The 14,211-nt window shown below is 38.2% G+C and overlaps 1 protein-coding gene across 1 annotated transcript in view; it reads left to right on the forward strand.

Moving 5' to 3' along the window:
• TRPM6 (transient receptor potential cation channel subfamily M member 6) overlaps window positions 1-14,211 on the forward strand; it is an 88,359-nt gene extending 74,148 nt beyond the window's left edge. Inside the window, exons 30-36 of the mRNA XM_031058943.1 lie at window positions 2,921-2,986; window positions 5,422-5,708; window positions 5,972-6,054; window positions 6,599-6,804; window positions 8,729-8,780; window positions 13,087-13,193; window positions 14,090-14,211. Coding sequence (XP_030914803.1) covers window positions 2,921-2,986; window positions 5,422-5,708; window positions 5,972-6,054; window positions 6,599-6,804; window positions 8,729-8,780; window positions 13,087-13,193; window positions 14,090-14,211 — 923 coding nt within the window. The remainder of the gene's footprint in view (window positions 1-2,920; window positions 2,987-5,421; window positions 5,709-5,971; window positions 6,055-6,598; window positions 6,805-8,728; window positions 8,781-13,086; window positions 13,194-14,089) is intronic.

Consider the following 14,211-nt stretch of genomic DNA (forward strand, 5'->3'; position numbering starts at 1 on the left):
AGTAGCAGGACTCAATGAAATGGCATGAAGTTGAGTCAGAGGTTAGTTAGTCAGGTTTGGGCTGGATCTCAGGGAAAGGTTTTTCACCTGGGGAGTGTTTGGGCACTGGAACAGCCTCCCCAGGGAAGCAGTCACAGCACCAAGCATGACAGAGCTCACGAAGCACTTGGAGACACACAGTGTGACTCTCAGGCACAGAGCCAGGAGTTGGACTTGATGATCCTAATGGATCTGCTTCCTGATGGGTCCCTCAGCATATTCTATGAGTCTCTGTTTCTGTAATAATTGTACCCAGCCTGTAAGCAGAACAGGGAAGGATTATTTTCCCAAGCTTTTCACTCCTTTTTCCTTCTTGAGGCCTGTTACAACAGCTTTGGAGGATTTTAAGTTCCCTTTGGATATTAAGGAAATCATGCTTTTGTTGCTAAGTCTGCCAGGTCTCTTCAGTGCAGTCTTACACTCTGATTAGAAAAAGGGATTCTTAGGAGGGTCTTTCAGACATCTACCCTGAGGGTGGATAGTCATGATTGGCCTGTGATGTGGGAGAAAATGGGCCAGCTTTTGAACGATTATTCTGCTCCAATGGCTTGGAAGTTCACCCCTGAACAACTGCGGGACCTTGTTAAAGTGGCAGAATATTTGAAAGAAAAATGCTGTGGCAGTTCCAGAAAAACACAAAGTTCTGCAATGTGCAGGGCCCTGGTTACTCTGTATCAGACACTGCTCTCAACACTAGACTGCACCCTCGGGGAAGAAGAGGGAAGCAGAACAGGCAATGTGGCCACTCAAACTGCAGCTGAACCACAGGAACAACCCATGCTGGTACCAGTTGTTCCTACACAGAAGAAGAAATTCAAGCGCAAACAAGTTTGCTTACTGAAGAGGAAGCAGGGTCCTCAGAATGGGAAGCAGAAATGGAGAAAATCATCCCCTAGGTGAGCTGTAAGGTATGTGAAAAATTTTCAGCCACCAGTCAGGAGAGTCCCTGCCTGTCTCAAGCAAAGGCAAACCCACCCATGGGATTGATTTTGCTCAATGACCTGATTGGTCTTGTGGAGAAATGCCGATGGATGGGGAAACACAACGTGTACCTGAAGGGAATTTTATTTTTGAGTGAGAACAGTCGTAATGTCAAACTGTGTGTGTATTTTTGGTTGCTGAATGACACTGGCACTGTGTGCCATAACTAGCATGGATAGTAAGTATGGACTGCTCCAGATACACTGGTCATGAGCTCATGCTGCAGCTTGCAACCACCTGACAGCACACCAGCCCTCCTGCTCTGGAAGGCATCTAGGCCAGAGAACCCACAGCCATGGGCTCAACGAGCTCAACAGATATCTTGGCCATTGATTATGGACGTACCAGTGCTTATGTACATATACATGTCTCTCTGTATATAGAGTTGGAAGATGTATGACTCAGTCATGAGGGACGTGGTACAGAAGAAGGGTGTATCTGACTTCTTTTTGGGAAGTGCCTGGAGTTCTGTGGAATCCTACTATTTGTCTCAGCTAGGGAAAAGGTGTAGGTGATACAGATAAGCTAATCTGTGTTGAATTATCTTGACAAAAATTTGGGCACTTTTGATTATCCTGAGCTCTTTCTGACTTTTAGCTAACCATCATCATGCATGGGAGAATAGAACTGAAGTCTTTTCTACAGTGCCAGTCTGCCACAACTCTTTAATTCTCCACTGACTAAGATAGTTTCATTATTTGTTCCCCAAGAGTGTACGAGACTTCCACCAAACCTAATTTGCCTGGATTAAAAAAGTGGGGTGCAGACCTAATCTCATGGCTTCTGGGTATCAGGAAATATCTTACTAAAGCAACTCACCTCCTGCATTTCCTTCCAGTTGTTTTGGGGTTTGGTTTTGGTTGGTTTGGTAGTTGTTTGGTTTTAAAAATCTGCTTCTTTGTCACCAGTTAGTTCTCACTCATCTCCACTGAAAACTCTCTCTTTTAGAATGCACATCTCCAGAGTCTTGCAGATGTTTACACCTAACCTGCTCCTAAATGGAGAAGTAGTACAGCTGAGGCCTGAGGCAGTTGCATCTGGGTTGTTGAAGGATGTTTGGTTTCTTAAAAGAGGAAAAGTGAAGAATTTCTCTCCATTTCCTAGGGTATATTAACTTCTGAAATGTCGAAAGGAGACCTGGACTGTCAGCTGTCTCTATAAATTACACTGAAGTTAATCCTGTAGAAGAGACTGAAGCCTGTTCACGCCTGTGTGAGAGTAATGACTGAATTTGGAATCTGGGTTATGATTCCAGATGCAAAGCTTTAATGCTAGCTGAGTTCCTGGTATCTTTCTGTCCTGTTTCTGACTAGGACAGGGTTAATTACTTGCAGAAGCCAGCCAGGGGCCTGGCTAGGGCCCAGAGGTTGTTCTCTACCATGTCAGGTCATTGCCAAGGCTTGGGGGGAAGGGAATCTCTTCTGGGGAGCAGGGGTCCCTTCTGGATCAAGGTAGTGCAGTCTTGTCAGGGGTTTTCCATGTGAATTGTTCATTTTTTGTGCCCCTTGTCATCAGTTTGTTGCCGCTGGTCATTGCCTTATTTCGCTGCTGTTTCCATGCAACTGTTCTTATCTCAACCCATGATCTTTACCTTTTGTGCCTCCAGCTTTCCTCTGCAGCCCCAGCAGAGGGAAGGGCAGGGGGAGGAGGAGCGAGAAAACGGTGCACGGTTTGACAGGTTTCAGTAGGAACACCAAACTGGGGAATATCATTCCTGAAACACACCAGTGTGCAAAGGGGAGCTGTGTAAGGGTAAAGCAAATGGTGGTCAGATATGACACAGTGTCACACTGCTGCCTCCTCCTTGGCTTTTTACACTACAGTAAAGCGCAGCCAAGTGTTTTTGAAACTTAGCCAGCTTGTTTATTCAATCTAGCAGTGAAATCTTTGTTCTTTGCAGCTGTTGAAAGAAACAACTTGATGAGACTTGCTCAGACCATACCATTTACACCAGTCCAGCTCTTTGGTGAGTATCAACTTCTAGTTTATGTTTGCTTTATAAATAGTTGGTGCATTATCTTTTAAAAACCATGTTTGAGAAATTGTCTTGGATTTATTTCAACAGTTCTTATTTTCTGAAAGAGACAAAACAAGATAGAATTGTAGCTGTGCTGTAGTTTAGGGACTTTTGATGGTCACCTTTTCCAACTCCTTCCATGGTCAATTCAGATCAGATTGCTAAGGCACTTTTGAATTGCATTTTGATTATGTCTATAAATGGAGACACCTCATTTTTATTGGGCAACCTCTTCCATTGTTTTATTGACCTAATAATGAATCCAGGGTTTCTGTTTGTATTTGTTGGGGTGTCGCTTGCTGTATCTTGTATCTGTTAATATTCATGTGGCTACTGTCAATCTCTGAGATAAGTCTAACTCCATCTTCTATGTTTCCATCCTTAGGATACCTGAAGACAGCCAGAAGTTTCTCCCTAACCTTGATAACTTAATTCTTTCTGTTTCTCTCTCACACACACTGACACAAACACAGATACATATGTAAATCTATGTATAGGATATGCCGTCAAGAAGAAAACCAGGCAGTGATTTAAAGAAAATTATCCTTTTATCTGGCACAGAAAACTTTTAGTGTCTTTAGTATCAAGGAAAAAAAATCTTTGCTGTAACTGAAGAGTGGTAGAGCATAATCCATAAATTTTTGGGAAGAGTTCTGAAAATAGTGCGCCATATTGGCTTACAGCAGCAGAAGGTCTGCCTCTAGACTCTTGATATCTAGGTTCTACCTTCTCAATTGTCTCACAGCAACTAATTGCTGATACTTGCAGCATCATAGGATTTCTTGGGACCTGATTGCTGTAGGTAATTAATATAGCCATGTCGATACTGAACATCCTAATCTTTGAAGCTTCCAGGAGAACTTTCTAGGTATTAAAGTGTCAAAAGATAATAAAATAATGACTTAATGTAAGATTAAAAAATGTGTCTAGTTATACTATCTTTGTTCAAGTGTCTGTCTTTTATGTAAGGTACTGACTTTTCCAGTTGCTTTATTTTAAATTAAAATGTGCCTAAATTACTGGATTCAACAGCATCTGCATTTGTGCTAATTGGTGAAAGGCAAGCTCAAAAGTGGGAAGGAAATCTACAAGTCTGAACTCAATTTGTAATTGCTTGTGGCGGTCTTTGCTATTTTGGCAATTTAGTTACCTCATTGCACTTGCCAGTGAAAACCTATTTCTTATTAATTAATGTTACAAATTATGTGAGTTGTAGGAAGGAAAGCCAGATTTTTAAAAAATCAGTCCACTTTGCTGTTAGTTTACAAATGGCAACAGAAAAGTGTTGTTGATTCTGCTGCAAGAGAGGAATGCCACTACAACTCTCCAGGGGCAAAGAGAGTGCCACTGAGTTAAAGGTCACTAGGTTCTGCTTGCAGAAAAAATGTTACTAGCAGGAGTAGAACACCTCAAACATTTCATCATTGCATATAACATTGGAATTTCTAGAAAAAAATCAAAATATTAGTTTAAAATACCAAAACAGTAAGCTTCCTGATAATTTCTGAACGAGCTTCCTGAATGAACTTTAGCTCGCTCTCCTGGAAATGTCTTTTTCAATTTAATTTTCCTGGCTCATCACATCATGGCCAAGCCACAATTTTTGAAACAAACTCAGCTCTCTGCAGCAAAAGGTGGCACTCTTGACTACAGCCAATATTGTATCAACTACAAAATTAAATCCCTTTAATCTTTAATATTCAATAACTATTACAAACTGTTTGCCTTGTTATTATGATTTCCCCCCTCGATTTATTTTAAACTATTATTTTAAACCATTATTTAAACTGGTTTTAGACTAAGATTTGAATTCAGATGTTCTGCTTCTGCAGTTTTGTTTTGGTGTTTGTTGCTTTCTGGAGTTTACTTTGTGAAACACAAAGTTAAAAGAATAATTGAGGGAGTGTTCCACAGATTATGATTAGCTTAAAAGTGTTACTAAAATTCTCCTTCCATATAACTGCATAAAGAGAGGGAATTACACATGGGGTATTTAGAGTTCACATACGGGAGATAAAAATGATGACCCTTTAAAAATATATTCTTTCAAATGACTGCTATGGACTAGAGTATCGGTGAACTGCGTTTGTGTGGAAGAATCCAGGAGGTCTTGAATTTATCTTTGTTTAGAGGCTTAAGACAAGCTGTTTGGACCACCTATTATCATAGTAGAAGAATGAATGTGTAGAAGAATAAATAGTGTAAGTTTAGGCTGGGGTAGTTTTCAGACAGATGAACAGTTATGATAGAAAGCTCTCTTTTTAAAGAAGTGTGGCTTAGAAAGGTGTGCAAAGAGGTATGTTATTTAAAGATACCATATGAAAGTGCCGTTCTCTCCTGTTTGTGCCAGTGACTTTTGCTAACAAAACTTCTTTTTATTTAAGCTGGAGAGGAAGTGACAGTCTATCAGCTACAAGAGAGTTCACCTATGAATCTTGATAAAAGCATGTCTTCCTGGTCCCAGTGTGGCACAACTGCAATGATCCAAGTCCTGTCACGGGAGGAGATGGATGGGGGTCTGCGGAGGGCCATGAAGGTCATTTGTACTTGGTCTGAGAGTGATGTATTAAAGCTGGGACAGGTTTTTATTGTGAAGTCTTTCCTGCCAGAGGTGGTTCAAGCTTGGCAAAAGATCTTTCACCATGGAACAGTATTACATCTCTGTCTGAGGGTGAGTTTAGACCTGAAGGAACAACACATCAGGCCTAGCCTGACGTTGGACTTGTTAATGTCTTCAACAAGGTTGACGTGTGTTTTGATGTTATCTTTTGGAATGAAGAAAGGTTTTGAGGAAGTTGTATTTCCCATTTGTAAAAAATAGATAATCAGGGTATGTGTGTATGTGATTGTTCAGTTTTTTTGAAAAATTAATGACACCTTTCTTCATGAAAACGAGGTGATGTTTATAATATTATCTTTTTTTTTTTTTTTTAGGAGATTCAACAGCAAAGGGTTGCCCAGAAGTTAATCTATACCTTCAATCAAGTGAAGCCTCATACTATTCCCTATACTCCAAGGTAAAGTCAAGGTCTTTAGCTACTAGGTGAAAGTACCTGAAGTTTCTCTTTTCAGCCTCCTTTTCCTTCATGGGTTGCAATGATAATGCAGTGCTAATGATAATGTCTAAGGATAGCTAATGAACTTTTAAGAGGAAAGGTAGGCAGCTTTGAAGTTTGTCTTTATAGTTACATGTAGTGGAAAAATAAATATTCTGTTCCATAGACTTAATCAAGAACTGCCTTTTAGATAATTAACTAAAATAATTTGATATAGGTCATTTACTAGGGTACCCTCGTGCACTAGGGTAAATCATATTATGTTGTTTGTTCATAAACTATACTTTCTGATCAGGTGCTTTTTTTTGAGAGTTGTCAGACCAAAAAAGCCTTTGTTCTCTCTATTGTTTTTTACCTAACTACTGTTGTCGAAAATGCTCCAGTCAAAGACATGTCCTCCTTTTTTTTGGTATGCTTGCTCTGCATCTTGATGGCTGCTGACTGTGAGGATGCTCATTACCTCACCAGCTGCTGACAGACAGTATTTCAGTATTTATATTTACAGGTTCCTGGAAGTTTTCCTCATCTACTGCCATTCAGCAAAGCAGTGGTTAACCATTGAGAAGTACATGACCGGTGAATTTCGGAAATACAACAACAACAACGGAGATGAGATTACTCCCATCAGCCTGCTGGAAGAGCTGATGCTGGCCTTCTCTCACTGGACCTACGTCTACACCCGTGGGGAGCTCCTGGTCCTGGATATGCAAGGTGACTTCTAGCATAGGACTGCTATCTGAAACCAGATGAAAAGTAATAATCTCAAAAGAGACTTTAGTACTGCGGGCCAAATTCTCACTTAGATGAGAAAATGCAAAGCTCAAAAAACCTCTGGATATCTGTTGTGTGATGCCAATAAATGAGAATCCACAGAAATAGTCTAGGTTAATGTAGGTGTAATGGGAAAATACTATTGCTTCAAATGCCTCCAGGCTGAAGACCGAAAGAGCAGTTAGATAAACTGCAGGAACATTTCATCCTGCTCCAAAAAAGCCACTCCACAGTTAAGGTAGTTTTATTTTTCATAAGTAAATATTTTCATAAATGTATAAATAATACAGAGATTCAAATGTACTTATGTACATATGCACACAATGTGTATGTAAATCTGTCAAAAATGTGTGAACTATCTGCATTTTTTATTGTTCATATTAATAGATCTGTATGCAGTTTAAATAAGCTATAAACCTGAATGCTATTCACAAAGTCTAGTGACTCCTTCAAAGAGCATGTGATCATTTTACTGTACATATGTAAGTGGGAAGATCGCATATTTTGAGGACATAAGACAGTTGACAATGTTCAGATGAACATCACCCATCAAACAGTATAAACACTATCACTTTTCATTTCTGTCAAGGGAAAAGTCCATGGGTAGCCAGAGACTTAACATATTTATATTTTACGGCATCCAGAAGCTGTAAGTTACAGAAAATATATACTTATTATGCAAAATAAGTTTATAATTCCATCCTTGCCTTGATTTGCTTTAGCTGTATATATAAAAAAAGAAATTATACAGAAAGAATAAGTATGTCTCTGCCATAGCCTATGAGAATATGAATGAAATTTGCTCAGATTTATTACATAACTCTCACAGTTCCAGAGCAACTGTGTTGGCTCAAAAATGGAGAATATAAACATCTATGTAAATCTCAGTTTTCATCTTAGAGATCAGCTCTAGTTTTTGCCTCATGTTTAATTCTCTAAATCTGAAACTCAGGAAAAGTGCAAGGGCTGCTCTCCTCGGAATTCTACTAGGATGAATCTAGATAACAATTTACTATTTAATACCATGGCCATCTCCACATACACATATATGTATGTACACATTTTACCTAATTTACATCAACTGAAATGGCCTATATTGCAATCTGGGGGTATTTCAGCCGCATTATCCTGTTTCCAGAATCTTTATTTTTGTTGCAAACCTTAAATTTACCATGTTGAAATAAAAATAATTGCATATCACATGGTCATGTGACCATAGATTTTTCATTCGTGTAAAAGCACAGTGATTTTGTCAGATTCATGAAAAGATGGTTTTCATAAAGGTGGTATACTTTAATCAGTTTGGTGAGAACTGCAACATAGGTGTCAGCATTCAGATATCATAATGTAATTATTTCTTTAATATGCTTCCTTGTCCACCCAAATGGAGAAAGGGATAACAGATGCATATAGTTGCACATCATGAAGTTGTGGCTTCTTGTGTTTGTTACCTTGAAGAGAATGTGTGTCTGAAAGTAGCTCTATTGATATTTGTAAAATCCATATCTGATTAGTACCTTTACTCCAAGTAAAATAACAATGTTTTGGTTGGTCACATTTTAGTTAGTTGAGCTTCAATATAATATTTATTGTATTTTCATACACTCTCTATCTACATATAAATTAACCTCAAAGCAGCTGGAGACAGAACTGTAACTGTAAGTAAGAGCTGTAACTGTAACCGTATTGCCAGTACTTTACAAAATTTTATACTAATAGCATTTTCATTCTAGGTCATGATGACTTTAACTATGACACTTTATGATGTACCAATTAAATGGTTAATTGCATCTTTTGTCAAGTGCTAGATGATGAAATCATTACTACCTTCATTTGTAATACACACAATATTTATTTGTTGCAGGTGTTGGGGAAAACCTTACAGATCCATCTGTGATTAAACCTGAAGATAAAAAGTAGGTTTCTTTCTGTTGAAATTATCATTCATTTCAGACATTCAGCCAGCAGTCTGTATATTTAGGATAGTTTTCTATATTTTGTGGGGGAGGTTTTAATTTCTTTTCTCCCATGGTGTTTGGGTTAAATGATAGTATGATGCCAATGGAGAGACTGCATCTTCTCCCATGCTTTGAAGGACTCTGAGTGTCCCAGCTCCCACCATGGGGTAAGAGGTGCATGAAAGGTGAGAGGGTCTGTACTGCTGTGCTGGGAGCAATCTCTTCACAGAGCTGTACAAAGGATATGAATGTGGCAGTCCTGTTTCCCCTGACTTTTTCTAGGAGTATATGGGGCCACAATGGCTTAAGAGGATGAAGAGAGGGCCCCTGGCCCCTCTCCAATAGGTTTTAGTTCTGTACTTAAGCATGCAGAATGATTTCAGAAATGTGATATGAAGATAGTAAATCATGAGTGGGAATTTACAAAAATTGGAGAGACTAGACACACAGAAATAGCAGTCTGCTTTTGGGAATCAAATTTCAGAATCAGAGCCATGGCTGTTCTCCCATTGTGTGACCTTGCTCTTCAGTGGTATTTTCTGCAGTGAGAGCAGAAGCAGTGCTGTTGATGGCGGCTCTCCTACAGCTCTCCTACTTTTCCTAAACCCCACACCTCTCCAGATCTGCCCTGACAACCCTGCCCCTCCCCTTTCTGGTGCTCATCTTGACTGCCCCTTGGTCAGCTCATGCCATTTGATTGAAGGGAAGTCTCATGTTTGGAAGGTAGGAAGATAGGGAGATGCAAATGTAAATAGTCTAATTTAATAAAAAGGTCAACTAACTATAGAAATGTCAGATTACTTGCCTACAACTTGGAAATCCAAGTTAATCTTGTAAGCAAATTCTTAGTTTTGTAATCAGTATTTCAATACTGACCATAATCAGTATTTCAAAAAGATAAGTAATAAATGACTGCCTTAATTTTTAATTATGACTTTAGGTGTATTGTACATATAAAATTTGTTTTGAAAACAACAAATATATGAGAGCAAAGATATGCTGAGTGCTTCTCAGTGGCAAAGTCTTTGCCCTAAGTAGACCATATGTTCATGACAGAGGTACACAGATACTCAAGTTAGAGATGCAGAGAGGTCAATCATGCAGCTGTTCTCAAGACTTTTTAGCAAATACTTTTAAGGTACAGATGTATGAAATTCTGATTTGCTACTGTTCAAGTAGATTTTTTATGTCAGCGGTCACATAAACAGTAGCAATTATTGCTGTAAACAGTAGAGAGGCACTGATCAAAGTAGTTCACAAGACAAGTCAGCTTATCCTCTTTAAAATAAGGGTAATATTTAACTACATTAATTACCATGAAGTTTATTTTTATTAGTGTTCTTCTGTACTGTTTTTGCTATTAAATAATTTTGTTTACAGATCTTATTTTTAGGACTTTTTGTTGTTTATCATCTGCAAAATAGTTAGTCCTAGTTAGAGAGCAAGTGTTGATTAATTAATCAAACCCAACTTGATTTTCTTATATTCAGTGAAATTTTCAGAACAGCAACTAGTGAAACTATATTGTTTGATTTAGGGCTATAAAGGAATAAGGCAGTGAAACTGTGGTGTTTTCTGTAAGTAGATACTCTTTTAGAAAGCATTTCTTAGAATTGGGTAGTAAGAATTATTAATGTAAAAGCACTGTCTTTGCTCTGACCTTCGTTTGCTCACAGGAGAAACATTTCTGACAGAGGCAAGATGTGTTTTAAGTTTTCTTTTGTAAGTAAGATACTTAGATAAGATCAAAACCTGCCTCAAAAGATACTTTGAGTTCATGTTCTCTTGAAAACCTAGGATAAAATAGATGGCTCCTGACTTACGGGGCTGATTGAAATTTTTGCTTTACTTGTAGTTAAATTATTTATGTTTTGCTCTTTTAACTCCATCAATTTATTGGCTCATGTCATTGTCCTGTCATGTGTCATGTAAGTCTTTTATTTCATGCATCCCATATTGTGTTTTGGAAAGGTCTTTGCAATGGCAAAGTGTGACCTCCAGGTCTGTGACAGTGCTTTATGTCTTGGTTTTATATCCAGGTCAAGACAAATATAATAGATCTGTTTGGAAAGTATACCTAATGTTGTGACAGCTCAGACAGAACCTGAGCTGGTGCAAATCAGTGTAAGATCTGGCCACAGGCACTGCATAGAATGTGTGGAGTGATGAAATGGTACAGGTATGACATTCACAAGAAGATTTCCTTTAAAACAGATGTAATTGAGGCACAGCAGCAGGGTTTATCACAGTCCTTGCAGACTTCTGCCCTGGCCAAATGTTGAGAAGAATTGCCTCAAAAGCAATACTTTGGGTGCTTTTTGTGACGTGTACTACTTTGCAAGGCCAAAACAAAGTTAATGAGGGTAAAGTTTTCAGAGATATTACATCACATTCAGAGATGAGGAAAAGTGTTCTGAGTTTCAGACTTAAAAGAACTGATAAATTTCACAGAGCATCTGTTTCCAATTGTCTGATATTATCACTGCCTGATAGATCTTTCCTGTTTTTGTTTGGTTTTGTATTTGTTTGTTTATTTTTGTTTGGTTTTTTAATTGAAATATTTCTTTCTGGTGCTACCTACTGACAGCACAGAGAGAAAAAAATTCAACAGTCTTCTCCTCCAATTTTTTTTTCATGTTAAACTACTCCCCAATCTTTACATGTTATGGTTTCTAGGCTGATGATCATTTCCCATTTATCCCCAGATTCCTTGAAATAATTTTCCAAATTTAAGTGCAGTATTCCTCATGAACCATTGTCTATAATGAGTAGACAGGAAAGGTTACTTGATATATATTACAGAGAGTGTACTTTTTTATCTCAAAACAGTATGAGAAGATATCATTCTGTCTGACTTGCTTTACCTTGTTTGGAGTAATCGTTAGATTAGAGCAAGTATCAGAGTGGTTGTGTGGCCTTGAAATTACCAAAGTCTTCCTAATTTCCTATATCTGCTCAAGCAAATACTTAGGCACATTCTATTTCTATGGCATTTCATCAGATTCCAGAAAAGCATAGAAATGGCTATACTGCATCATGTTATTTAAAGTTATTTAAATATGGCCCTTGATTGATAATTCACTTCTTCCCTTGTTTGATGTATTAATTTGCATTATAAGATGATTAGGTGAATGCTTCATAGGATCCAGGAGACACAGATTCTCCAGGGTCTGCAAGAAATCAGAAAGATACTAAATTTTGTATAGTAGTTTCAGTTAATCATTACTGTTGTCTTATGTGAAAAGGAAAAGTTTCATGTTTGAACACTGCTTTCCATAGAGAGAATATAGTTTTGTTAGTGTGAATAACAGATAGATTTGATAGAATTAAAATATTTTTCTATAGCTTCTCAGAGCTGTAATTGACTTCAGATTTGGAAATGTGCTGTTTCCACTCTGCATATCATTAAAATAAAATACTAGCATTTGTAAAGTTTCTTCGGAAGTATTTCTTTTGTGCTGTGTTCCATAGTGTCTAGACTGTCAAATTCTTGAGAGTAAAGGTGCAGTTATACTAAAATACACTGTAGCTTTCAGACTACCTTCAGAATCTTTGGTAACTGTGAGGTGCTTCCAATGTATGTGTGGATATAGGTGGTTTCTGTTTGTAATTGTGGCGGTTTCTTTCAGAATATGCAATATAATTCCACAAATAGTTCCCCTAGTAGCATTGATGAATTGGTCAGAGAAATGACACATGGCGCAGGATGAAGGCAATGAATTTTAAAACCTTGCTTGTCAGCAGCATACTGTGGCTTTTGAGGTTTTAATATTTTTTTCATTTTTCTATGCTGCAGATTTTTGTGGCTGGGGTGCTGCTAAACTTTGCATTTCTGGTTATAATTGAAGAGAAAATAAGTCCTTGTTAGCTCTGTTTTGTTCTCACATGCGCAGCATCAAAACTGGAACCACACTACTTGCTTGGGAACGAGTGGTGGCTGCAGCAGAATCATACCAATTATGGCAAACATCATCAAAATGTCACTGTGCCCAGATTTCCTTTGAGCCTCTTAGCAGGGACTGATGGGTCTGTTCTGTCTGCCTTTAGAGAAAAAAAAAAGTAGTGTGGCATATATGTAGGCTAATATTTTACTGGAACTGACAGTTTTCTTGTCTCATATCTAAGAAACTTTTAATGTGCAATAACCTTTGATTGTCTTGCTAAAAAGGGCTAACTGATTAAAAAAATTAAAAATGGCATCATCTCCCTCCCCTATAAATGCTTCATTTTAGATTCACTGATTTTTTAAGAATATTTCTTTTAGGTGTGGAAAGATGGTATTTGGACCAGCAAACCTAGGAGAAGATGCAATTAGAAACTTCGTTGCAAAGCATCGTTGTAATTCTTGCTGCAGAAAGCTGAAACTTCCCGGTATGCAAAGTAAAGATTAATTTTTAATCTATGTATAACTTTACAAGTGCAACAAAGTAAAGGCCTCATTGTGCTATAAAGACAAGAATTGAAATTCTGTTGAGCTGAAAGACTCTGGTAGTCATAGTCTTCCTGTGCAAAGGCAGATATTAGAATACTTCTCTTCTGCCTAACATCCCTGTAAGAGTGGGAGCTCATCGAGCTGATGCTGGCATTCAGCATGAAAGCTTCTTCTCATTGAATTTTTTCCCTTTCTTGGCTAAATGGGAGCCCATTTTTCCAGGATCATCACTACAGCTAACATCTGCAATAATTTTTGCAGTAAGAAAGAGTAACAATAGAAAATTTGCAATGCATTAGCTGAGGAAAACCTGGAGGTTTTCTGGCCCTGCTGCAGCCCCTACTTAGGTTTAGTTGGATTGCCTGTTGTTCACATTACATTTGGTAGAATGTGCTCTGTGTGATGTGTGGCAGGTTTTAAGGACTGAAAACCAAAATAAATTGCTTTCTGTATGACTTTTCAGACACCGATTTTTTTTTCTGTAGAGGAAGCTCCTTCCCTTCATTGCCTACATGGAGTAATAATTGCCGTTTGATTCTGAAGCAGAAACTGCAGTATTATTGGTTTGATTATTTTTGTCTGTGGCAGCTGGAGATAATACAGGGGAAAATCAGCTGAGTGAATACAGTCAGGGAAGGTTCATTCATATGGGCTCACTCCACTGAGTTCCCCAGGCTCTCAACCCCCTGCTTCTTATTTGACTTGCTCCAGATTTTCTTCCTCCTGGAAACATCAAATAAACTGCCATGAGTTACTGGGTTGAACATTGCTTGAGATGTTTGTGCTTTTCAAACATTCACTTGGCTGCATTATTGAATTTGTTTTCCTGCCATAGATTTGAGAATTAGTGACTACACACTGGAAACTGCTGGTCCAGCCTTTGGAATAGAAGTGGGAGCAAGAACTGAAGAAGCTGATGATGCAGATAAGCCTTCTGAGTGTGACACACAGCTGTGA

This window comes from Geospiza fortis, unplaced genomic scaffold (genome assembly GCF_000277835.1).
Source record: "Geospiza fortis unplaced genomic scaffold, GeoFor_1.0 scaffold279, whole genome shotgun sequence".
NCBI lineage: Eukaryota > Metazoa > Chordata > Aves > Passeriformes > Thraupidae > Geospiza > Geospiza fortis.